The sequence below is a fragment of the Malaya genurostris genome, chromosome 3 (assembly GCF_030247185.1).
Source record: "Malaya genurostris strain Urasoe2022 chromosome 3, Malgen_1.1, whole genome shotgun sequence".
NCBI classification, from domain to species: domain Eukaryota; kingdom Metazoa; phylum Arthropoda; class Insecta; order Diptera; family Culicidae; genus Malaya; species Malaya genurostris.
Window position 1 is genome coordinate 81,537,093 of NC_080572.1, and position 27,489 is coordinate 81,564,581.

Consider the following 27,489-nt stretch of genomic DNA (forward strand, 5'->3'; position numbering starts at 1 on the left):
AAAATGAAAATAATGTCAGTAGCTTGACTCAACCGGTTTTTACCTTTTTAATTCAACGAACAGATCGTCAGGGTAACATAAGAATATCCTGATTTTTATTCAGATCCAACTTTTGGTTCCGGAGCTTAGAGTTATAATATCAATTTCAAAAGTTTTTACCATTTAAAATCGAGGATAGCAGAACACGCATTTATCGATGATCATGAAATTTCTACAAATGACATACAAATTTTAAGACAAATTCCCAACCCATAGAAATTAGACGTTGCGGACGAAGTTTAGAAATATATAAAAACAATCCAAGTTCGTATCATACCGAAATAGTTTTTTTTTATAGTGGAATCCAAAGTAACCTATCATACTTTTTTTAAGACGGTTTAGAGATTTTAGAGTTTTCCCGACGGAAGATTAACTTTCACTGAAATATTTGATTTAGAGCGGTAGAGGCAGAGATTTCATTCCAAGACCCATATACTCAACAGACTGTACATGACGTTTCACAGCTTAGAGTATACTTTACCATCAGTAGAACGTTGAGTGTCATTGAAGGGAGTTACGATTGAACTTCAACTTGGTACATTTTTCCTTTTTAGTTTTGGGGTTGCTATATAACATCTGTTGGAAAGTGTTCTGACATGGATTGAGAACCGGAGAACGCAAAAACTTCGAACATTTTTTAAACTCCTTGAAAGGTATTTTAAATTGGCATCCTTTCATGCTGTTAGACGCACATGCAGTGACACCATCAACTGTACATAGTTTTGACATTGTTTGTGGTTCGTATACAAAACCCCACGCTGATGACAAGCGTCGTATAACACTCGCACGAACTCTTGAAGTTCTTCTTAGTTTCAGTAATAAGCAGAACTTGTACTTACTTCTCAACCGGATAGCGTAGCGTTTTTTCTACAGAATGAGTTTGTTTCATATACAAAACAATCAAATTATGAAGTAAATGCGAAACCCGTTGGGGTGGTCCTATGGCACTAGGAACTGTCTAGCAGTTGCGCTGCCCGATCGCGACCACGACAACCTCACCGTGCACTGAAAAAAAGTATTTACAACTGCTTCGGTATGTACTGGCCATTTAGACAGTTCACGTATGCGCCCCAACTCAAAAGCATTTACCGACCGATGCCTATCCATGTTTACAATATGTGCGCGTGAAAAGAGCCATTGTTCGGAGTCTTTGATAACTATCAACCGACAGGTAATATGCCGCGGCAGGTCCGAATCGGTTAACCTCCGGATGGTGGAAAAGGTTCCGCGAAAAGCACTGAATGGCGTTTGAAAAATTATTTACTGTTTAGCCGTTGGCTGGAACGGAACGCGTCGCAAAGTGCGGAAAATCATCGCAATCGGAGTTCGTTCGCCCAGACCTCCTAACCGGGAATTGTGTGACCTGTTCGAGAATGAAACGGTCCCGACTCTGATAAGAAACGGTAACCCAAACAATGAAAGTGAAATTATCGGCTCCCCATGCGGTAGAATGTGCAGAACGATGAAAAGTGGCTCCATTGCAGAACCCTACGAAGAGTTTGGATGAAAATTGTGTCAACTGCTTTTGCTGCTCGGATCGAACGAGTTGTGCGGGCTGATAAGTGCAAACCTGAAAGATTTCCATTTAGAGTATTATCGTTTTCGTTGCAAACCAGAGTTCAACCCATATAAATATGGTCAGTCCAACTGCCAGAATAGTGATAAAGTTTGTTGAATTAGTAAGTGCGAGCCGTTGCAATGTATGCAGTGGGAAGAAAATACGAAGATAATGATTGTTTTAATTTTCAGTTAGGATGTGTGGCGTGTGTTATTGCTAAAATCATCACCGATCACGAAGCGCGCAGAGTTTTTGTGAGGAATCAGAAATTATCTAGGTAAGCAGCCTGAGACTATACATATACGGTTTAGCTAATAGAAATACTATTCAATCAGTTTAATAGTATAAAAACGTGCTTAATCCACCTATCAGTGAGATGATACCTTTTTTTATCAATCCGCATGTGTTTTTTTCATGAATATTCTTCGGTTTTCATGACATTATTTTAATGACCGTCGTTTTAAGCTGCAATTTGACATTTTAATCACTCATTACTCTATCTAAAAAGGTTACAATCGATTAAACTTTTCATGATATGTCGAAGTGAGTTCCACTTTAGAATTTACGGTAATTTAAGGTACTTCCAGAGCCGGTATTCAGGAACCAGCATAAACCAAACCAATTCGTATGGCCATATGACGAATAAATTGCAATAGTTTTGAGTCCAACTTTCAAGCTTTTCGGGATTATCATCTTCTATATCGGTTTGAATTTTAAAAATTCATCCTCCTGTAATTCCAGAATCGGAAGTCAGCATTGAATAAAATTAATTAATTTTGTGTGGGACTATAAGTTTATTTTAATTTGAATTTTTTTCTGAAATTCGATTTGGCTTTATTTGAGAAAACGATTGAGCTTTGAGAAACGATTCGATACTGGAGCCGGAATTCGAAAATCGGTGTAGCCGAAGTCAGACAAATTCACCTGATTAGTTTACATTTGTTTCAATATGTTTAAAAATCAGTATAGACATCTTTGAGAAATCGTAGTACGAGTTAAATTGTTGGGTGCCTTCCGAATCGAAAACTGAATACCACTAAAACTGAAATAAGTTTATTTGGTTGTCGACTATTCAAATCAGCAAATCTTAGATGATTCTTAGATATCATTTGAATCTTAGATCGGTTCAGCCATCTACGAGGAAAATAAGTTACAAAATTTTAATTTCGTTTCACATATCATCCTGTAGTTCCGGAACCAGAAGTCGGATCCAAACATAATTCAGGAACCTTGTTTAGGAGCATACAAATTTTCATATGAATCTGAGTTTGTAGAAAACGGTTGAGTCATCTTCGAAAATAAGGTAAAAAATTGAGTGAAATTATTTGTCACATACGCATTTGCTGATCTCGACGAACTGATTCAAATGGTATATGGGTGTTTTGTTCTTCCAGCATTTATTGCTGTAAGCAGTTTAAATCAATATACTTATGAAATTGTTCAGAATTCGGAAGTACTGCCATCTTTCCAATATGTCATATTCGAACGATTATGTTGCCAAAAACGAACCGTGCTAAAATCGGTCCGAGGCAAAATGTCATGAAAAAGAATGCTGTACACAGTTTTTTGGGTACTTAGAAACAAATGTATGTAACAGTATAAAAAATCGTGTTCTACGTTGCTCCCAAACCTTTCTTTGCCATACAGTGCTCAGAACTTCTACTGCTGGAATATGGGGGAAAAGTCGCTTACACAAAAAATTCGATATCTCCGTTAAAAATGGACGGATTTCAACAATCTATGGCTTGTTGGATAGCTATTACCGTGCGGAATCTAAGTCTGAAAACATATTCTGTTTTCAAGGTCAATTGTGACAGATACTGTCAAAAAACTGAAAATTTTGACATAAAACTTCGTATAACTCAAAAAGTAAACATCCGATCTCAAAAACATTCAATAGCGTTCTGGGTGACGGGGAGACCTTTCATTTGCGACTAGTTTGATCAAAATCGGTCCAGCCATCTCTGAGATCTCGACCTCTTAGTTGACAACACACATAAAGACACACACACACATACACACATACACACACACACACAGACATTTGCTCAGTTCGTCGAGCTGAATCGATTGGTATATTTCATTCGGCCCTCCGGGCCTCGGAAAAAATTTCGAAAGTTTGAGCGAATTCTATACCTATTTTCTATATATATAAAAAAAGGTAAAACTGAATATTTTGATCCATGAGTTATTTAAAAATCGATCATTGGTTTACTTTGGTGTAAAATAGAAATATAAGCCAACCCACTTCACCTTCATCAGCAATTCTACAGTTCACAGGATCTAGTTCTTCCAGTTAGAACCGGAGATCGTTTAAAATTTAAAACTTTACATGGACGATCATTTATTCATTCAAATTTGTGTTAGTTATAGAAAAGTCAGTGTAGTCAGTGTTGAATGGAAAATTGGGAAATAATTAATATTTGTTGCTACTTACCAATTACATTTATCGATATTCGCTCTTTGGTATATACCTCCTCGAAATAGGTACCTCAATCTACGTGACATTATTCGTTCATCCCGAATATAAAGTAACAGCAAACTAATATCATAGTAATAGTTGATTTTACTTACATTGTTTTATTGTAGGCCTTATTTTATTATTGAAAATGAAAAATTATTCTTCGATTTGGTATAATAGCTTGTTTTGCTATTATTCCGCAATTTCGAGATAATATAACCAACGTGCTTAATAAAATGTTATAAAATTTTGATAACTTTCTGGAAAAATTTTAGAAATGTTTAGTGAATTGCAAGAAACACTTAAATTTTGTGTGAGTGACTTAGACATTTTAGACTAAGGAGTGTATCGAAAAGTAGTTAGCAACATTGATTATTGAATAAAAAAGCGAAAAAAAAACATATTTTGACATCAGTTTTCGATATATTGTAGAAAAATTTCATTTTTATGCATTTCACTGATTATATTGAAGAAAATCCTAGTTTCTGTGAAACGCTCGCACTTTGGACTTGACATTCTTCAATAAATTCTGCACAGTTACTTTTGTGACTTTCCTGGTGGCAGCGGTGCAGTTTTTTTTAACTCCTGCATGTTTTGGGACACTGTACCTTCCTTCCGAAAGTGCCGCTTGACAATTGCCCAATACCTTTCAATTGGTCGAAAATCCGGGCAGTTTGGTGGATTGATGTCCTTTTCCACGAATTGACCATTATTTTTTGACAACCACTTTAGAACGGAGTTGGCGTAGTAGGCTGAAGCCAAATCCGGCCAGAAGAGAGGAGCAGCCTTATGCTTTCTGTACAGTGGCAGCATTCTCTTCTTCAAACATTGTTCCTCGTACACCTTGGCGTTAATTGTGCTCTTCGTGAAGAAAATCGACGACCGCAAACCACATGTACAAATTGCTTGCCAGACCAACACCTTATGCCCAAACTTTTTCATCGCCACCGTGGTGTCAGCGTCGTCCTGGTCCTGGTACACCGATTCCGTATAATATTGCGGTCTGGGCAGCGCTCGAGAATTTTCCTTGGCGTAGGTTTCGTCGTCGATCAGGATGCATCCGTCTTTATTCTGTAGAATCCGGTTATACAGCTTTCGCGCTATTGTTTTGGCCTGAACTTGCTGTACCAACATGTCACCGCAAAACACGCTGCAAAAAAATGAGCCATTTCAGAGGGGAGCGGGTCATATCGCCGAAAGTCGTTTCGCCGAATGCCATTTCGCCGAAAGTCGTTTCGCCGAAAGGGTCATTTCGCCGAAAGGGTCATATCTCATGCATGTTATGTCTTCTGCATAACTGATGTGGCACAGCCACATAACCGAAGCCAAGATGGCTCGGCGGCATAAAGCCGCCGAGCCGGCGCCAGCTGAGTCGGCCGCCGACCCGCCGTCGGAAGCGGCGGCCTCTTGCATACAAACCTGTAACCCAAACGAGGCGGTCTACTCAAAGCTAGGTTTATTTGCTTTAGTTAGGGCCGAACGAGTGGTAGCGAGGTCGGACAGCACATTAACTAAAACGATGTGGCGTAGCCGCATTAGATATTTTTTCATTTTCACTTAACAAACGGAAAATACCACCTACATTTGCCTGGTAGATACACCTATGCAATTGCTTTGATGCTTAGTAGCTAATAGTCAACAAGTTTTCTTGGGAACTACAATGGTAGGTCACCAAAAAAGGGTGTTAACGCTATAATCTTTCGTTTGTCTTTAATTTAAATCAATTCTAAAATTTGGCGAAATGCCATTCGGCGAAATGTCATTCGGCGAAATAACCCCCACCCCCCCTGATCCATTTCAGAGTAATAACTGTTTAAATGTTGCCAACTACTTATCGATACACTGCTTATTCGGTTTTCTGTGTGATCTCCAGGTGGCATGGTGGATATCTTCGTGAAGGAAGAAGGTGCTTCGGACTACCATTCCACAGTAGGTAGCAAAGCTCTCGCATCGTTGGCCGTTTTTGTACCCGATAACCGTACCCGTGCTTCAGTGTTTATGTCACACAGTCAGCATCACTTTTCCAAACTAATGCTTGACATTTGCGTTGCCTATTTGTATGAGAACAGTGATGCTAATCTAAAAAAAGCCTTCTTAGTCCACTTAGTGGAATTTTCATATATCTTGAAAAATCACCATCACCATTTTCGAAATCGAAAAAAAATTTTTGATGCCAAAAGGCTTAGAATTGCATGAAACGTCGAGATTTAGTGTCATTTCGAAAAAAATCATATCTCCGGAACCAAAAGTCACAGCCATTTGATCTTCGAACTTGATCAATGGTTCGACAGTAGCTTTCAAACGAGCCCAAGTTTGTTAAAATCGGTTCAGCCATCTCTGAGAAAATTGAGCGCGTTCAAATATCTTCTAAAAGTGCACACACACATACACACAGACATTTTCCGATCTCGTCGTACTGAGTCGAATGGTATATAACACTATGGGTCTCCGAGGCTCCGTTCGAAAGTCGGTTTTTCCAGCAATTCTAATACCTGTCTATAGAGAAAGGCAAAAACTATTCCTTAATCACCACCTCTTATTAAACTGATTTCGGGTTGATTCTTAAAACAAATTCATTCAAATTGATTCGTGTAGTTCACAGAAGTATGATTCAGCACTTTCGTCACAAATTTCGACAGCTCTTCTCAAACCAAATGTATCAGCAATAATACATTTGAACTTGATCATTGGTCACTTTGTGAAATAATTGTGCGGTTACGTCACTGCTACGGTTATGTCTTTGGAACCAAAAAAAAAAATCATCAAAAAATTAACTTATACCATTGTATCTCCGGAATCACAAGAGATGCAATCATCAATCATCAAAACTAGCAATTGTATGAGTCCAAGCTTGTAGTAATTGAGCGGTAATAAAAAAGATTTTGTTTGCTGGTCGAACTCAAATAATCGCACGGGTCGAAGCTTTCAAACGAGCTTTAATTCTCTGAGAAAATTGAGCGGTAGAAAAAAAAACATTTTCCGATCTCGTCGAGGTGAGTCGAATGGTGTATAATACTAGGGGTTATCTGGATAAGAGCCTCTGAGTTGTGGATTCATCACAACCATAGTAGTTCAATAAGCGAGGCGGACCAAAGACAAAGTCCCCGTAACTTGATTTGAGTTCCATCTCTTTGGTAATTTGTTCGTTAGTTTTCATTTCTGCTATTTCACGGTTCAGTTACGTTTGAATGTGAAAGCACGCAGCAAAAGATTATGAATTTCATGGGTGAAACAATTTTATATATGACACAGATCCGAGCTCTTTGTGGGATGAAAAGTAACCTCTACGGGAATAATAAAAAAGTCTAGCTCTATATTATTGAAACAACAAACGGTTGAGTAATCTCCGATAAAATTGAGTGAAATTATTTGTCACACACACATTTGCTGATCTCGACGAACTGATTCGAATGGTATATAGGTGTTATGTTCTTCCAGCATTTATTGCTGTAAGTAGTTTAAATCAATATAATTATGGAATTACTTTCAACGTGAAAATGCTGCCATCATCTTGTCATATTTATATTATTGTTTACATGTCATATTTGAACGATTTTTTTGCCAAAAATGAACCATGCTAAAATCGGACTGAGACAAAAAGTCATGAAAAAAGATGCTGTACAGTCTTTTTGGTAATCAGAAACAATTTTTTAAAAAGTTTGAGCGAATTTTATACCTTTTTGCCTTTCTCATATAGAAAGGTTATGCAATAACTGTGAAAACCGACTTTTGATCCGAGGCCCGGAGGGCCAAGTGTCATATACCATTCGACTCAGTTCGTCGAGTACGCAAAATGTCTGTGTGTGTGTATGTGTGTGTGTGTGTGTATGTGTGTGTGTATGTGCGTATGTGTGTATGTAACGTTTTTTTGCACTAACTTTTCTCGGAGATGGGTGAACCGATTTTCACAAACTTAGATTCAAATGAAAGGTCTTGTGGTCCCATACAAAATTCCTGAATATTATTTGGATCCGACTTCCGGTTCCGGAATTATGGGGTAAAATGTGCAAAAAATTGTGAAAATAAGTGCACTAACTTTTCTCAGAGATGGCTGAACCGATTTTCACAAACTTAGATTCAAATGAAAGGTCTTGGGGTCCCATATAAAATTCCTGAATATTATTTCGATCCGACTTCCGGTTCGAGAGTTATGGGGTAAAATGTGCAAAAAAAGAAAATATGTGTTTTAACATTTCTCATAGATGGCGCGACCGATTTTCACAAACTTAGGTTCAAATGAAAGGTCCTGTGGTCCCATGCGTTATTTCTGAATTTCATGTGGATCCGACTTCCGGATCCGGAAATATAGGGTAAAGTGTGTTAAAAATTGTACACCATCACTGAAAATGAGGAAAAACCTTAAAAAATTTTCTGAATCGACCTCAAATCTTCTCCAATTTGATGGTTTTTATCAGTAGACGGTCAAACAAACCGATTTTGGTTATTCTTTTAAGAATCGAAGAAAATTTTTTTTTTGCCTTTCTCATATAGAAAGGTTATGCAATCACTGTGAAAACCGACGTTTGAACCGTGGCCCGGAGGGCCGAGTGTCATATACCATTCGACTCAGTTCGTCGAGTACGAAAAATGTCTGTGTGTGTGTTTGTGTGTGTGTGTGTATGTGCGTATGTGTGTATGTAACGTTTTTTGCCCTAACTTTATGGGGTAAAATGTGCAAAAAAATGAAAATATGTGTTCTAACTTTTCTCATAGATGGCTCGACCGATTTTCACAAACTTAGGTTCAAATGAAAGGTCCTGTAGTCCCATACGTAATTCCTGAATTTCATCAGGATCCGACTTCGGGATCCGGAAATATAGGGTAAAGTATGTTAAAAATTTTATACCATCACTGAAAAGAGCGAAAACCCGTAAAAAGTTTTCTTAATGGACCTCAAATCTTTTCCAATAGATAGTTTTTATCAGTAGACGGTCAAACAAATCTATTTCGATTATTCTTTTAAGAATCGAAGAAAAATAATTTTGAAGAATACCACAGTATTATATATGATATTTTGATTGATATGAGAAAGGCATCATTACACCACTAGGTGGATTAAAACAGGTTTTTATATTTATAAAAAAAGATAAAAATATGAAATTTACACAACCGGTAGTGCCGGTGGTGTAGTGATGTTCAAAAGGTTCAGGTTTTAGGTCATATTTTTTGCTGGCAAACAAACCAACTTCAACTATATCGGTCATCTGAATCCGGTTTCGGAAAAATTGGAAATGGTGATTAAAAACTCACTTCCCTTCAAGATTGCCAATCGGCTTTCACAAACTTATAGGTTCAAAGGAAAAGTTCCATACGGAATTCCTAAATTTGTTGTGGATACTACTTCCGGTTACGGAACTACAGGGTAAACAGGATTTGTAGAGTTTATAAGATTAAGAACGAAAAAACTTTCCTATTTCTATTAAATGAACAGTTATTTTTGCGAATTTCACAGTAATATTTATGATGTTATAAGTAATATGAGAAAGGCTTCATTACACCACTCGGTGGATGAAAACAGGGTTTCTTTCAGTTATTAGATATTTTCAAAGTTTCACTTCTGATTACTCTATTTTAGTAAATTATCTCTTCAATCAACTTATCAATTTGCGACTAGATTTGGATAGAAGTTTCATTTGATATGTTTTCTTCATCTATGTCATTGCTTATCTTTTAAGATTATAAATTGAATGATAAAAATCAACTATTGCGTAAATTCGTAATAATAATACGCTAATAGCAGAGATAACATATATCGGTATATTGAATAAACAGTAAAAATATCTGTTTGTTTGATAAATTAATAATTTTCTCTCGGTAGCCGGCTACCCAGATCAACCAATATAACCAATTGGTAATTTTAATAAATAATTAAAATAATAAAGCGAAAATAATAAGAAATCAAGCCGCGCGTGAAATCTGTTAACCATTGTTTGGTGATTTAAAATGATTTTATAAAAATTTTTAGAATATACCACTACAATGAACTTTTAATGTGGAACACATTTTTGTTTTCTATATAGGGGTGCAAACTAGAAACTCAAGAAAAATACACGTAAGATTGTGGTCAGGTTTTGAACAATTACAACTCAGTCAATTTTGTATCAATTATTAATATTATGTCACCAATTGATTGGAAATATTTCTACGTATTGATTTGAATGTTCATAGCCATGTATTTTTAATTGTATATCATTGAAATGTTGATTAATAGCTAGCAGTGTTCTATTTTGTCTGCAAAAAATCTCCGCATACCGGATTTCCCTGCCATAGTCGACGGTTTTGAAGGAGTAAGCGACATATCAAAGGGAAAGCAGCGCTCTGATTGGTCAATCGATGCAAAAGCGAAGCTGTTGGAAGCACGCGAAGCTATAAATATAAGCAAAATTATAGCAAACGTTTCAGTTCTACGTAAAGCATGCTAGAGGTAGGTTGTTGCTAGACAGCAAGACAGAAAGTGCCATAAAACGATTTGAAGCTTTAATTGGTATCTTGTGTCATGCAATATTGGATGAAGTCACAAAACATGTCACAAACGTTTCGTCTGAGAAATTGACAACTACCCCAGGGTAAATTTTGAGTGCATAAGATTAATTTCTTATTTTGTTGTGAATACGACTTACTTTACTAGGGGGTGCCTTTTCGAAATTAGCCATAGGGAAGAATGGGCAGAACTTAATCGTGAATATCTCAACTTGTATTAATGGCAGCAACATAATTCTTTCACTATTTCATCAAAAATATGATCAGGAATTTAGGATAATATTTTGAACAGTGTGAGATAACCACAAACAACACAAAAATTAAGTTTTCTCAAAATTGGAAAACAATGCGGAAAACTCTTTACTTTCACTTGGGTTTTTCGCGCAAGGACGACGATTTTGAGGTAGTCAGGCACATATTTGAATGCGTATAAAAGGGGAACCGTGGTGAAAATCGATCATTTCTTTTCGTGCGTTCGATGGAAGCAGACGTCGTGGGAGTTGAACCTTCAACCAGTAGCGACGGAGAGTGCACCTTCTGCGTGGTTTAAACCTCAAACGCTCAGGTCGCAACTCTCATTTGCTTTTCGGTAGTCGTAACGAGAAGTTCTAGTTTCAGATTTTAGTTCCGCAATATAGGTTTAGAATTCAGAGCCTGCGTTCTGAAACTGTATTCCGGAACTGATTTGAGTTCTGAAATTGCAGTTCTAGAATTGAAACTGGATTCTGAGTCTGTTATTGGTTCTAAATTTAGTTCTTGGACTCAGGGTCCAGTTCTTTATTCCCGTCTTCTTCTATTCGGTTCTTTTTAGAACCATAATAATACTCCTAAAGAATTATGCGGAATTTTACTTTACTGTACTCTATACAACCCATTCTGGTAGCCATGGCGAAAAATCGTCTTCAAGTTTCAGAGCTTAGTTCCGGAATATGGGTTTAGAATTCATAGTCTGCGTGCTGAACTAACTCAACTCGTCACTTACTATCACGAACGCTTTCATAAAATGTTCTTTTCAGAGTCACCATTATTTTATTTTAAAGAACTATACTGCTTATTTCATAATATTTAATTGCGTTTCAGAATGTTTAATGTAACTAATCTGTAATTTAGTCTAGGAGCATCGTTTAAATTTCTAGTAATGAAAGAGGGGAAAGTTGCACAATTCAAACAATCGATCAATCACCAATTCGAATTCGGAAGCATAAATAAAGCGTGTCATATTCGTATTCACGACATCCAGTTATGTCTCTGACATTACACACCTGTACTTTTTATAAGATGAACTCGATTGATAATGAGAAAAAGTTTATCGCTTCAACCGAAATCGCAGAATGGTAGTAATAGTAGAGAAACGCTATAAAAATAACTACTTGCATACAAAACTTGAACACAAGCTTGGTGAAAAGAAGCTAAAATGTCGATATCTGTATCGCAAGCATATACAAACATATAATTGCATACATTTGGGCTATTGATGTAATTTCGTCGGTTAAAAACAAATACAAATGATGACAAATATAGTCTATATTCTGGGTTCGCGTATTCGGTGTTGGTTTATAATAAAGACTAAGCAGACTCTCATACATTTGCGGATTCAAAACTGTGACGAATAATTGAAAATGTCGATCATTAGAAATTTTGGTTGCCTTGTTCCACATCAATGGGTCGAACAACCCCATGGGGCTGATCCTTGTAATTTTTTGTCTAAATCCTATTCACTCATTTATTTTGTAGCAGGTAATTCCATTTAGAAAAAAAAAGTTTTTATTTGTTACGCGATAGTATTTCAAATTTTCCTTCAGTTTCCACGAATAAGAACTGTGAATCAAGACTCCTCGGGACTTCAATATCGGATATTGTTGAAACTTTCACTCGGAAAGCCAGTGAAGTTTAGTGGTGCATCCGAGCATCTTGAAACCGGAACATACTGAGTCGTGCGCGAATACTTCCAATACTGAAATAATTACTAACAAATATCCTTCTCCCGTGACACTTGTGGAGTGCGCAGTAGTATATACGGCCTCTAGCACCAACAAGTGTTGGACTAACATCCTTTCTCATTCCTTAGACGATCTACGTTCGGGCCTGCACCTGCCTGGCCGGCACCGGTACTGAGCAATTAATTCTGGGGTTACCAGAAGATGTACATTGAAGGATGATTTACCAGTCCCAGGTTGGATCATCTAGAAACTACCTGTACAATTTCATCTAATCCCGATCAGTAACGGAGTAGCAACCGGGCGTGGTCGCTCAGGCTCAAGCTCAGATTTGCTCAAATCCCTGTTGCTAAGTGCGAAACCAACACAGTTTCGTGAAAAGTGTTTGTTTGATGAAACTACCCTGGGTCAGTTTCAGTGTTCTCAAGCGAAAACCGACATTAGTCACTGTTGATTTGTTTATAATTCGAGCTCTTACGCATCAGATGCAATATGAAACCGACGGCGCTACTTTAAATAAATTTAAAAATACGGGTCAACTCATGGTTCTGGTCATGATTCTAGAAGATTATTTTTTATTCGTTTCTCTCTCTCTCTCTCTCTCTCTCTCTGTTGAAAGAATATAGAATTGTAAGAAAACCGACTTTTGATCGGAGCCATTGAAAATGTCTTTGTATGTGTGAGTGTACCTTTCGTAAAAATCAAAAATGTCTGATTCCCAGTTTCCTTTCTGTTGGATCAAATTGATTCACACTTTTTTAACTGATCGCACAAACTCACTTTCGAGGATCACATAGACATATTAGTTTATAAACAAATTTTCATGCACAATTATAGAACCATTAGATATAATGTCACATAATATTATAAGTAAATTGCGACAAAAATCGATCCAATCATCAATTGAATCGATTCGCCCTCTGTTTTAATTTGTAAGTTAGTGTTTAAAATCTTTTTACCCCGTCACTCATTACAAGTAGGCTTACATTTTTCCCTAGAAAAAATCACAGAATTGTGGAAGCAAATGATGACTTAATGGTAATAACCGAATCTTGTAATAAATAAAACATTAAAAAAAGAAGAGGATCATGCTGATTATCTGGTTTTAATAATTTGGATGTTTACTCAATTTCAGTATTTCAGCAGAGAATCTGAAAACATATTTTTCAAGGTTAATGGATGGTTCATTTGTCAAAATTCGTTTTGAAATTCAATATCAAATTTAATTCACTTTTCTTCGATTCTTTCCAGAGAATGGAGTCTGATACACAACGTCACCTGGAGCACCGGGGGCAACGCATTTACCAATATTGTTTACGGCGGCTACACGATAGTCATCGCACTCATGTTAATCACAAGGTCAGTCACAACAAAAACCGCATTTACAGAAATGAATCATATGTGTGACTAACTAACGAAAAAAATAAAAAATAAAAATTCTCATGCACTTGCTCTTGAACGACGGACGATCGACGGACGGACGGACAGACAGACGAACGCTTGGGATAGTCGCACCCGTCAGCGCATGGAGTCACATGCATACGTCCCCATACTAGCGGAACAACAATAGATTTTCACGTTTTCCTACCCATAGTCGATTCACCATTTGCGTCGCAACCGGCCACCCTCGCCAACGGCTTTTGGTGACGAACGATGCACGTCGGTTCACTGCGTGCCTCGTCTGATTGCAGTGCAGTAGGCGGTAGGCCATGTCATGCATATAAAACTAGCAACAGCGTTTGTTTTCGTTCAACTTCCTTCATCGATGAAAATTGTTTGAGACTGTTGCGAATCACTAACTGCTACTAACAGGGCGACAAAATTTTCCTGATTTCATCGATGGGTGTGGTGCATTAGCGAAGGGCGATCATTTCAAGTACCCACATGTCGAAAAAAAAATGTGTGGTATGTCTGGGTATTATCGATACCGCGTTCGTTGGTACAAAGAAATGGTACCATTTCAACATGGCAAAATAACTTGTGGCTGTTTTGATTTTTTTTCAAACAGCTGCCTACAAATGTTGTCCATGTTTTTCCTCATTGTACTTTTTGCTATTGGTTCAGCATCCGGTATTGTTTTTTAACGGTTTTTGAAGCTTTATTGAAGTATAGCAGCTCTACGTTACAAAAACATGTAGTGGGTAAAAATACCCCTTTGGGTAGTATTAGCAAAGCAAAGTATGATAATTTTGTACATTTCCACCGAGCGTAGGATGGCTCAGAATGATAAATTAAAAGTGTGTTGACATTTGCAAATTCGATGTTGAATAAATTGGTGAGTCAATTGCAATTAAAATTGAGTAATTTTGGGCATTTCCAACAAGTGTAGGGAGGCGATATACCCTATATATATATATATATATATATATATATATATATATATATATATATATATATATATATATATATATATATATATATATATATATATATATATATATATATATATATATATATATATATATATATATATATATATATATAGAAAAAAACGTACTTAATCCACCTAGCAGTGAGATGATACCTTTTTTATATCAATCCACATGTGTTTTTTGCATGAATACTCTTCGGTGTTTCATTTTATTTTCCAAAAATACGTTTATTTAATAGGCAATAGTTTTTCTTCGTCTAATACATTTCGAATATCATATTAGTATTTTGGTATTCATTAGTTAATCTGAACACTGTTTTTATCAAGCGATTTGCCATTATAAATTATATGAAATAAAATACATTCATTTTGTACATGATCTTATAACTATTTCAAGTTTGTTTGTATCAGTTCATAACTTTTATTTAATATAAGATAGCTGGCTACTGGTTGAACTCATGGAAGAGAAAACAGTCTAACATGAAATAAAATTTAAATTGAAACTCCAATGGACTTAATGAAATGATAAAGAAGTTCCATGACAGGAAGGTCACGACAAGCAAGAATGTCGCGAGCTGGGACATTAGATAGTCTACCTTGGGTACGCAAGGAATTTATTAGTTGAGATCTGACATCACGAAATTTCACGCATGTCCAAACGACATGATCAATATTTATAAAAAACCTGTTTTAATCCACCTAGTGGTGTAATGATGCCTTTCTCATGTACATATAATATTGTGGTATTCTATTCAAAAATTTTCTCTTCGATTTTTGAAAGAAACCAAGTGATTGTTTATACATAACATACAGAAGTCGGTTCGTACTGCCACCAACTAACATGACACACAAACTCTTCTAGTACGCACCCTATAACTCAGGATTCGGAAGTCGGATCCGGACGAAATTCAGGGATTTCGTATAGGATCGGAAGCCCTTTCATTTGAATCTAAGTTTGTGGAAATCGGTCAAACCATCGCTGAGAAAAGTGAGTGAGCTCCATTTTGGTATAGAAGACCTCTATTTCCGGTACTTCCGGAACCGGATACCGGGAACCAGGATAGCCGGAATCGGTTTGTTTAGTTGCCTACTGATAATGACTATCGATTTGTGTAGTTTTGAGACCAGTTTAGAAAAATTTTTACGTTTTTTGTTTCGCCGGTTTAAGTGGCGGTGTACAATATTGAACTCACTTTATCCTATAATTCCGGAACCGGAAGTCGAATCCGAATGAAATTAAGGAATTCCGTATGGGACCACGAGACCTTTCATTTGAATCCTAGTTTGTCAAAATCGGTTCAGCCATCTCCGAGAAAACCTAGTGAGATTATTTGACACATACACACACACACACACATACATACATACATACACACACACACACACACACACACAGACATTGCTCAGCTCGATGAACTGAGTCGAATGGTATATGACACTTGGCCCTCCGGGCCAATTTTCACTGGTCGGTTTTTCAAGTGATTGGATAACCTTTCTATATGAGAAAGGCAAAAAGGTAAAAATAGGTATAGAATTCGCTTAAACTTTAGAAAAAATTTCCGAGTCCCGGAGGGCCGAATGTCATATACCAATCGATTCAGCTCGACGAACTGAGCAAATGTCCGTGTGTGTGTATGTGTGTGTGTGTCTGTATGTGTGTTGTTAACTAAGAGGTCGAGATCTCGGAGATGGCTGGACCGATTTTGATCAAACTAGTCGCAAATTAAAGGTCTCCCCGTCACCCTGAACGCTATTGAATGGTTTTGAGATCGGATGTTTACTTTTTGATTTATACGAAGTTTTATGTCAAAAATTTCAAAAAATTGTCACATTTGACCTTGAAAGCAGAATATGTTTACAGACTTAGATTTCGCACGGTAATAGCTATCCAACAAGCCATAGATTGTTAAAATCCGTCGATTTTTAACGGAGATATCGAAATTTTTGTGTAAGCGACTTTTTCCCCTATTTCCAGCAGTAGAAGTTTTGAGCGCTGTCTAGCAAATAAATGCTTGGAAGCAACATAAAGCACGATTTTTTATACTGTTACATACATTTGTTTCTAAGTTCCCAAAAGACTGTGTACAGCAGAATATTTTTCCTCGGACCGATTTTATCACGGTTCGTTTTTGGCAACATAATTGTCCGAATATACCATATGTAAACCAGATGATGGCCGAATTTTCGAGTTGAAAGCAATTCCATAATTATATTGATTTAAACTACTTACAGCAATAAATGCTGGAAGAACATAACAGCCATATACCATTCGAATCAGTTCGTCGAGATCAGCAAATGCGTGTGTGACAAATAATTTCACTCAATTTTTTTCGGAGATCACTCAACCGTTTTCTACAAACTCAGATTCATATGAAAAGTCGTATACTCTCAAACAAGGTTCCTGAATTATGTTTGGTTCCGACCTCTGGTTCCGGAGCTACAGGATGATATGTGAAACGAAATTAAAATAATGCAATTCATTTTTCTCGTAGATGGCTGAACCGATCTAAGATTCAAATGAAATCTAAGAATCATCTAAGATTCAAATGAAAAGTTTTAAGATTCTATAAAACATCTTGTTTTCCAGTCAGATCCAACTTCCGGTTTAGGGGATACAGGATGATTAGTATAAAAATGTCTATTTCACATAAATTAATCAGGTTTATCGGGTCAGCAGATTTGGATAGTCGATAACCAAATAAACATATTTCATTTTTGGTTGTATTCAGTTTTCGTTTCGGAAGGCACCCAAAAATTCAATTCGCACTACGATTTCTCAAAGATGTCTACATTGATTTTCAAATATCTTGAACAAATGTAAACCTAAGGGCATATTCAGGAGTGTTCTAGTTCTAGATGCATAATTTATGTCAGTTTTAAAATTTTAATCTAGAAATTATAACAAAATAAACTGGCAGCCCCAGCAGCGTTTTATCTGTGTTCCAAATATTAAAAAAATAGAACGGCAATGTATACCAGTTTTAAATTTGACATTAGAACTGGTCGAATAAATAAAACTAAAACGAATTGCTAGGGATACGTTTGTTTCAGTTTCATTTACATTATAGACCACCCATATGAATCTTGCAGCTGCTGAATTTGCTCTAACAGCTACTCAGGTGAATTTGTCTGACTTCGGCTACACCGAATTTCGAATTCCGGTTCCAGTATCGAATCGTTTCTCAAAGCTCAATCGTTTTCTCAAAAAAAGCCAAATCGAACTTCAGAAACAGAAGTTCAAATTAAAATAAATCCAATTTTATCCAATTCTGACTTCCGATTCTGGAATTGCAGGATGGTGAATTTTTAAAATTCAAAGCGATATAGAAGATGACAATCCCGAAAAGCTTTAAAGTTTGACTCAAAAATATTGCAATTTATTCGTCATATGGCCATACGAATCGGTTTGGGTTATGCTGGTTCCTGAATACCAGCTCTGGAAGTACCCGAGTGTTGTTAAGTTGCCACTTAAAACGACGGACATTAGAATAATGTTATGAAAACTGAAACACCGAAGAATATTCATGCAAAAAACACATGCGGATTGTTAAAAAAAAGGTATCATCTCACTGCTAGGTGGATTAAGCACGTTTTTATATGAGAATAGAAGAGATATGAGAAAGGCATCATTACACCACTAGGTGGATAAAAACAGGTTGTGCTTAATTTCGTGAGATTTTTCGTGCTAAATTCGTAATCCTACTTTTTCTGAATTGTAAAACAAGTATGTGATAGATTTTCGAGTGGAATTTACTAATAGAAAATTCAAATAATTTTCACATTTTGTACATTGCGAAATAATTCTAAGTTTGTGAAATATAAATTTTAATATTCTATCGACTATAACTGACGTCGTTTAATACAGTCGAAAATTTAAGATATATGATTTTGTTATTTATTGCTTGTAAAACATAAATCAAGTCATGTATTATTCTTAAATTGTAGTTTTTTTTGCAATGGGTTAGTATATAAAATTCTTACATTTTTACGTTCTATTTCTTATTGTATAAAACCATTGAAATTATTTAAAATTTTTGTGTTATCACCAAAATTATTTTATGAGAAAAATTCAAATTCTACGTCTCTATGAAATAGGTGAAATCAACACGGATGGCAATTTTGAAATTTCCGATCTTCTACCGATTTTTGAGATTCTATGGAACCAGTCTCTCTGCCTCATCTAAACTTTTTGAAATGATTGTAAGTGATGCCATATTAGATCGAGTGAGGAATTACGTCTCATTTGATCAGCATGGATTCATACCAGGAAGATCAGTTTCGACGAATCTGTTAACATTCACGTCTAAGTGTATCGCTAGCATGGAGGAAAAAACTCAAATGGATGTTGTCTACACTGATCTAAAAGCAGCATTTGACAAAATCGACCACGAAATACTTCTTTGTAAATTATATCGTCTCGGATTCTCTGCGCAGCTCGTGTCCTGGTTAAGATCATATCTGACTGGTAGAGTATTACGAGTGAAGTTGGATAACTGCACATCATCTCAATTTACGAACAATTCAGGAGTTCCTCAAGGTAGTAATTTGGGACCATTACTTTTCGTATTGTTTTTCAACGATGTCTCATTAGCTTTGCCAAATGGCTGCAAATTGATCTATGCAGACGATTTAAAATTGTACCTCGTAGTTCGTACCGTAGAGGATTGCCAGCGGTTACAATATTTACTAGAATTGTTCGTAGATTGGTGTCACAGAAACAAGCTAATTATTAACGTGGCAAAATGTCAGGTGATTACGTTCCACCGTACTTTGAATCCTGTGAAATTTAATTACAGTATTGGTGGCTCTGTTCTGATTAGAGTTAACCAGGTGAGCGATTTAGGAGTATTGTTGGATGAAAAACTGACCTTTGATTCAAATCGATCACTGATCATTTCAAAAGCTTCACGTCAATTGGGATTCATTTCAAAAATCGCTAAGGACTTTAAAGATCCTCATTGCTTGAAGGCATTATATTGCTCACTCGTTAGACCTATTCTTGAGAACGCTTCATCAGTTTGGTTACCGTATCAGCTCTCGTGGTGCATGCGAATTGAACGAGTTCAAAAGCGGTTTGTTCGTTTAGCATTACGGAATTTACCGTGGAGAGATCCCTCGAATCTCCCACCATATCCGGATAGATAGATGTCGACTAATCGGAATCGAATCGCTGTTACGTCGCCGTAAAATACAACAGGCAGTAGTTATTGCAAAACTGATCAACGGGGAAATCGATGCACCGGAATTGCGATCCGAAATTAATTTTCGAGCACCGAACAGAACCCTGCGGAATGGCACTCTACTTCAGCAAAGATTTCATAGAACTAGTTTTGGATGTAATGAGCCGATAACCGCTGCCATTCGATCATTCACTGCTGTAGAAGATCTTTTTGAGTTTGGCGAATCATCCAGCCGCTTCGCTAGTAAAGTCAAACGATCTTCTGTGTTTTGATATTTTTTCTAGTCTTCAATTTTTGTTTTTAATTAAATTATGTGTATTTTGTTTTTAATAATGTTATGTGACTATTAGTTTTAGATGTATTGTGATAATTGTTATGTGTTGTTTTTTTAAAAGATGGTGGTTTTTGCGCCCGTTTGAGAATGACATATTTTATATCCAACTCAAATGGGTTTTTCTCCACCCATATCCATGTAGATTTCGTATCCGATGGATATTACAATAATAAATAAATAAATAAATAAATAAATGACTCGGTGAAGTTGAAGTGATCAATATTTTCTATGCGACGTTTATGCCAAAGGAAAGAAAATTGGAAAGCAGATAGGGCATATTGGGCTCAGGGAAAAATCCTGGAACGGGAAAAATCAAATTTTCATTGGTTTTCCTCTACCAATCGTCTGCTACAAAGTTTTGGAATCAATCTACGAATTACACAAAAGTGTACACACGAGGGTGTAAAATTTATTGAGATTCGTTAAAAACACCTGAGTCCCAGAAAGTATGGACGCAATCAAAAACCACTGCCATTTTGCAATGGTTCAGAATCTGTCAATTTTTATGGCTGCGTCCTGTTGTTTACACTCTTCTCTAACCACTTGTGCAGTTGTTTATTCGTTTTCATCAGTTTGTTTCGAAATGCGTGGACTTTCAGCAGAACAACGTCGAAAAATTGTATACAAATGGTGCACAGAACGCGGACTGTCACTGAGAAAGACAACAAAAAAGAAGGAGTAAGTGAAAAAGCCGTGCGAAATGCAATCAGGAAGTTCGGTGAGGATAACACCTTTGAGGATAAACCGAAAACGGGTCGAAAAAAAGGTCCTGCTAACCCTCAGTTGGATAAACGTATACTGAAGGCGTTCGAGCAAAAGAAGGAGGTTTTAGTTCGGGATGTAACCAAAAAAGTGGACACTTCGAAGCCAAATGTTCTTCGTGCTAAAGAACGTTTGAATCTTCGAACTTATAAGAAGCAGAAACAACCAAAACGTAGTCCGAAACAAGAAGCATCGATCAGGCCGAGGGTTCGAAAGCTGTACAATACGATTCTTGCTGGAAATTTGAACTGCATAATCATGGACGACGAAACCTACGTGAAACTCGATTACAAATCCTTACCGGGACCACAATATTATACGGTGCGAGAAGGGCAAGTGTTAAACCAGTCCGAGACATCGATTGAAGTCGAAAAATTTGGTAAGAAAGCTATGGTCTAGCAAGCAATTTGTAGCTGCGGTAAGATTTTGAAACCCTTCATCACCATTGCTTCAATGAACAGCGGAATATACATCAAGGAATGTCTACAAAAACGACTTCTACCCATGATTCAAAGCCACAAGGATGCTGTTGTCTTCTGGCCAAATCTTGCTTCTTACCACTACTCGAAATCAACGGTAGAATGGTATACTACCAAAAATGTCACTTTCGTCCCAAAAGACATGAATCCACCAAATTTCCCACAACTTCGACCAATTAAGGAATTTTGGGCAATCACGAAGGCACATCTTAGGAAACATGTCTCGGCAGCCGAAACTATTCAACAGTTCGAAAAAGATTGGAAAAAGTATCAAAACTTGTCGCCAAGAAGTCTGTACGGCATTTAATGAGGAACGTTCGCAAGAAGGTGCGCCAGCTAGTCTACAATGGCTAAGTAGCGAATGTTGAGAAAAATATTCTGTTGTTGTAGTCTAATATTATCAGTTTATCGAATAAAATTGGAATATCTAACATTTGTGAATTATTTACAGCGAAATCAAAATTCGTCCATACTTTTTGGGACAGTCTTTATGACAGCTCGAAGCTACCGTTCCAACTTTTTTTCAGGCTTGGTATTTGGAGCGTTAACTAGTTAATTTTCCCTTGTAATCCAATGGACTACAAGCAAAAAAAATCTCGCTGTGTGGCAGCGTCGAATAGTCACACTCCACGTTGAGAGCTTCACCGGAAATCGACTATTTTTAATTGAAAATGCATGATATGGAGTAAAATCAAAGTTCATGAGTGTAGATTCATTGCTGAAATACTAAATCCCAATGTGTTGAGTTACTATTTACTAAAACATTTGATTAACAATCGGATCAACATTTGTCATAAGTCAACGATCAAACGTTCACGGATATCAGTAAATTATTAAATTGAATTTTTTTGCAGGTGTGTGGACGCCAAATCACGACCGAACCTGTTCGAGAAAATCGTTCTTTCTTTAGGAACACTATTGTTCTTCGCTGCCGGTATGTACGCTTGACCTTCATGCTCAGTTTAGTGGAGTTCCATTCAAACACTAATTCGTGCATAATAATCATCATACCACCGTATTTGAAACGAGACACACGTTTTTGTTTTTCACTAACCGTGGCATACTTCTGTCTGTTCCTTTTCCCCCTCAGGTGGCCTGGTTTTCGCTTCGATAGATCAAGTACATCCGGATCTCCATGACAACGCAATCATTCTTGGTTGTTTATCGTTTTTGGTAGCGATTCTGTTTATAATCGATTTGGCAGATCCGCTAGCCCGAATGACTGCTCACACTACTCAAACCGACAGCTCCTCACTGGCGGGCGTGTCTCGCGCGTCGGACATTGAAAAAGATTCCCTGAAGAAAGACGTCTCCACCGATACGGAATCTCCCGTCTATTTGGTGTCCAAGGACCGGTACGGAGATATGAATGGACCTGAACGAACGCAGTTTTACAACGGAAATGTTCCGGATCATAGGCGCAGTTACAGAGACAGGATGGAACCCGAAAGACAAAGCTATCGCGAAAGAACCGAACAACAGCGGCGCCACAGTTACCTGGTCAGAGATGAGCCGGACCAACGCAGCATGGAATCAATCGTGGAACGAAAGGTGCTTCCCTCTGTTCAGACTCCCGTTTTCGCTCACGTGCGAGCTCCGGAGGAGAGTCGTCGAATAGCGGGAAAAGAAATACAATATTTACCACGGTACGACTACCGTGATCGGCGGGAGTACCGCGATGCCGGACCATACTCCAGCCGACAGCATCTTCACCCGCAATCATCACCGAAGACAACGTCCTATCACGATAATGAATCCTTCGAGGAGGAAATCACCCCCTCGCGGCGCAGCACCTATGTCCCGGCGGACAAGTTCGACAACGACGTGGTGCAGATTAGTGCCCGACCGAGACCTCCACCACCGGCAAAACCCGTAACGACACCGGCCCATGGATCGGGTGGCTCGGGGTCCAGCTGCAGTGGCTGCCATTGCTCTCCGAAAAGTTCCCCGCCCAAACGAAATGGGGTCCAGCTGCCTAAGGACGAACCCGACATCCCCATCAAACGCGGCTATGTGGCGAGTGCTGCGCGGAAGTGGGACGATCGATTGCGTAGCAAAAGTCAGCCAATCATTGGTCTGAATACGATGGTGTAGTTTGTAATAATTTTTTATTGATTAGTTTGTAGTTTTATAACGAAATAAGCGTTTTCTTCGATACAATTCTAGGTAGTGTAAACTGGAAAAAATAAAAGAACGTTTTTTAATACGGTACAAACAACTTTATTGATTATTCATTTGATCTCGATTTGTGTGCGGCGAGAATGTGGATTCCGTGCACTAATTGTTGGCTAGTTTTAATTTAACGATTTCTTCATCGATGCATGATTATTTAGATGGTGGGTGCTGAAGTCAACAATTCGAAGAAAGAAGGAAAAATAACATGGACAGTGACTATGTCAAAAGGTTGGCACTAAAGATGGTAAATATCGCAGAAGGAGGGCGGATATCAACAACCTCCGGACACATGCATGCATTCATAATCATTGAAGGATATTCGCCCTAGCAGCAAGGCTCACAGTTTGGGTAAGGCGGACACATGTCTCCGCATGACGGTGGAACACTGGGCGTGCATGGATCATCTGTAATTTTTGATATGTGAGCTATTTTCTTAACGATATCAATATTTTACTTACAGCATGGCATACAGTTCGGTGTTGGAGCTCCACATGGTCCACAGTCCCCTTGTGGAATACAACCGCATGGATCACATACAGGAGGACAACTTGGGTCACAAACAGGGCCACAGCAGGGATCACAAACCGGGCCACACGGTCCACAAGGTGCACACGGTCCACAAGGTGCACACGGTCCACAAGGTGCACACGGTCCACAAGGTGCACACGGTCCACATGGTCCACAGGAGAAACAATCAATTCCGCATGGATTGCAGCCGCTTCCAATGGTGCTGACACGACATCGTTTTGGACAAATGGGATTACTCTTGTTACCCATCGTTACAAAGCGGAACCGCCTGGCATAGGTTGATGGGCAACAGGTAGCTTCCGGTTTTGTTAAACAGCAGGTTTTGCCCTGGCGGTACACGAACGATGCGCTGGATTGGACATGAATAATAGAAAACAAAATTATGGATTTACCTGGCATTCCGTACGGGGGCAATCGTGCTGAAGGCCATTACGTTTTAGACATTCGCAGTTATAAATCAACACTCCCCCACGTAGTTCACGACTTTTGCAGGCTCTGGCGGGGACCTGATTGCGGCAAAGAAAATCGATTAGTTTTTAGAAAACTGTCCTACAGTAATACAGAGAAAAGGTAAGGTACAAGGGTGGAATGGCGTGCGTGTGAACTGCGCGGAACACAATCTAAAACTAAAGTGTCGGTTCAATCCACCATTTTGTACCACCTTTGTACACTTACCTTAACTCGCCTCGTTCTCCCAGTTGCTTCCTAGCATCGCTTAGCAGGTCTTTCACACGGAGAGCATGCAGGTGACTTAGAGAAGCCGGTACACGTTGGTATGCAGCAATACTGCGGTGGTGGTGGAATCTGAACAATTTGCGGTTTTGGCTGACAAACCATGGTCGTACATATTTCCTTGGGCTCCGTAATGGTACGTGGAGTGCAGACGATCTTCGGATCTGGCACGATGCGTTTGTAGTACAGAATTTTTGGATCCGGAACGACTCGTTTACGATAAATAATGCAAGGCTCTATGTAGGTTCGAGGTTCGTAAATGATCTTCGGCTCGACGATCGTTTTGTTGCGGGGAACCACATGCTTATCAACCACGGTGCGGCAACAGTTAATGAGTTTCCGTTGGGCTATCACCCTGGGCGGTTGTTGAACTGTGATGAATCGAGGGCCACACTGCACAGGAGGGCAGACGCTAGGACACTGTGGCATGCAGTTCAGGTCATGAGCCGCGTAGGTTCTCGGAGCGCATGGATCGCAGAGGCTGCCGTTGGCGCAAGGAGGCGGACAGGAACCCTTTTGTTGGATAAGGAGGTGGTTGTGATTTGTGGATTGTTTACATGCAAGTGAAGCGCAAAAGATGTGTTATGAAAGATCCCCGCTTCTCCCATCTCTGCTCCCGAAGCGTACCTAGTAGATTCGTTGACCGCCGCAATACATTTCTTCGTAACGAATGTCCGGAATGTTCGGTTCCTTGCGACGCAAATTCCAGCTGTAGTGCAATGTATTAGTGCTATCGAACACTATCAAGGGACGTTTCCACCAGCTGAGATAGGAGGCGGAACGGGGCATCTAACAACGATCGATATTGTATTATTCAAGAGGAGGTTGGTTTATGATTTTATAATTTGGTCATTTCTATAGCTTGTCATGAGGAACAAGGTACAACCTATTTTTTTTTCGAAAACAAATATTGACTAATTTGAAATCCGGCTTTTGCAAAGTCAGATGTACTATAAAGTAAATTTTTTTCCATATCAACTATTGTTACATAAACTGTAATCAACAGAAAAATTAACTGCCTCGATAGCTTAAGACATTTGTCTTAGAAGCTGGAAGAGGTACTATTTTTAGATCACAGTTTTGAGCTTTTCCAGAAAGAAAGGTAGACTAAACAGTATCCTTGTTCCGGTGTTTGTTGTTCTAAAATTCAACTATTCCTAAACAGCTAATATGAACGTTTCTAGTGGAAAAAATGCAGTTTTCATGATAGTGTGCTACACACATACACACAAACGAAACATTCGTTTCTCTTACAGGATACAATTTCACATCGAATCACATTGTTGTGATTGGTGAAATGCTTCCTCCCGTTCGTTTGAAGTTACAACATAAAATAGCTCTGCATTTAGCAGGCAGCTTTCGTGATGGAACGGCATTGAACTAAATACTAACACTATTGCATTTCCCGATAGTACAACATCAGTTGGTCGAAACTAATTTTCTCTCGCCTCACCATGATTGTATTTTACATAGGAACCATCACACAGACGGGGAAAACTGATCGGTTAGTTCCGATCAGTGTCCCTCAGCTGTTTGTGGACCTGACTATAACATCCTCTTCGAAAGGATTGCCAGATATGTGCAAATCTGCATTCACTAACACAAACTATCAACTCGATCACTAATTTTCTTCGTTGCCAAATCCATAGGTGCTTCGAAGCTCTGGGAAGCACCTGGGATTAGCTATGTAATATTGTCTTGCTTAAAACCAACTCTAGTGATGATGACGCAGGCAAAGATAACAGAAATGATAGCGATGCTTGGTGCAACAGGAATGGGAACAGTGATCACATTTGTGACAGAAGGAACAATGACATCTTACGCAAGGGTAGCAGGGATAGCAAGGATCACAGGGAGAGCAGCACGGATCACACATTTTCACTGGTTTCGTTCGGCTTGAAGTCGGGTTTCTATAAAATGAAAGTACGATGAAATAACTGCATCATGATCTAGGCAACGTCCTTGACTCGAGGGAACTGTTGGAAACTCGCTGCAAAATACTTACAAGGACTATCGATTTTTCCTTCTCACAAAAAAAATTTCAATATCTATTCTTCAGTGGATGGTTTTCGAAACGTTCCCGAATTTCTTGAAATGTTGAGTTCAAAAGCAAACGATCTTCGATAATGTTGTTTTGCACAAATTTTCCGTTGGTTGAAATCGAAAGAACTTTTTAAAATGATTTAAAAATATAATCTTTTTTTCTACACTTTAAATTTTTCACTTCCGCTATCCGTTCGCTTCGAGCCTCAAACCGAGAATGATCTTCGGTGTGCGGAAATTTTCACTCGTCATGAAAAAAAACTGTTATTTCCGGTTGCTATGGGGGCACACGCGCGCGTTTGTTCATTCGGGAAGGCACGATTTTGCGCCGCGTTTGTAGCGGAAAGCGTTGCAGCTAGAATTGCAACTTTGGCGCAATGTGAAATCAAGGTGGCGCTGTTTTCGCGAGA

The 27,489-nt window shown here is 38.2% G+C and overlaps 2 protein-coding genes across 2 annotated transcripts; one reads left to right on the top strand and one right to left on the bottom strand.

The window, feature by feature from the left end:
• Positions 1–1,260: 1,260 nt before the first annotated feature.
• On the top strand, positions 1,261–23,807 carry LOC131435664 (uncharacterized). Its single transcript, XM_058603788.1, has 5 exons — positions 1,261–1,718; positions 1,789–1,874; positions 13,727–13,834; positions 22,456–22,535; positions 22,692–23,807. The coding sequence occupies exons 1-5, from the start codon at positions 1,674–1,676 to the stop codon at positions 23,693–23,695; spliced, it is 1,323 nt and encodes a 440-aa protein (XP_058459771.1). The 5' UTR covers positions 1,261–1,673; the 3' UTR covers positions 23,696–23,807.
• Positions 23,798–27,313, bottom strand: LOC131433853 (keratin-associated protein 10-4-like). The gene is given in 7 exon segments (XM_058600459.1): positions 23,798–24,180; positions 24,235–24,631; positions 24,697–24,810; positions 24,980–25,609; positions 25,667–25,825; positions 26,859–26,946; positions 27,042–27,313. Coding segments are annotated over 6 exon segments (1,434 nt in total). The 5' UTR covers positions 26,913–26,946; positions 27,042–27,313; the 3' UTR covers positions 23,798–24,100.
• Between the last annotated feature and the right edge of the window lie 176 nt (positions 27,314–27,489).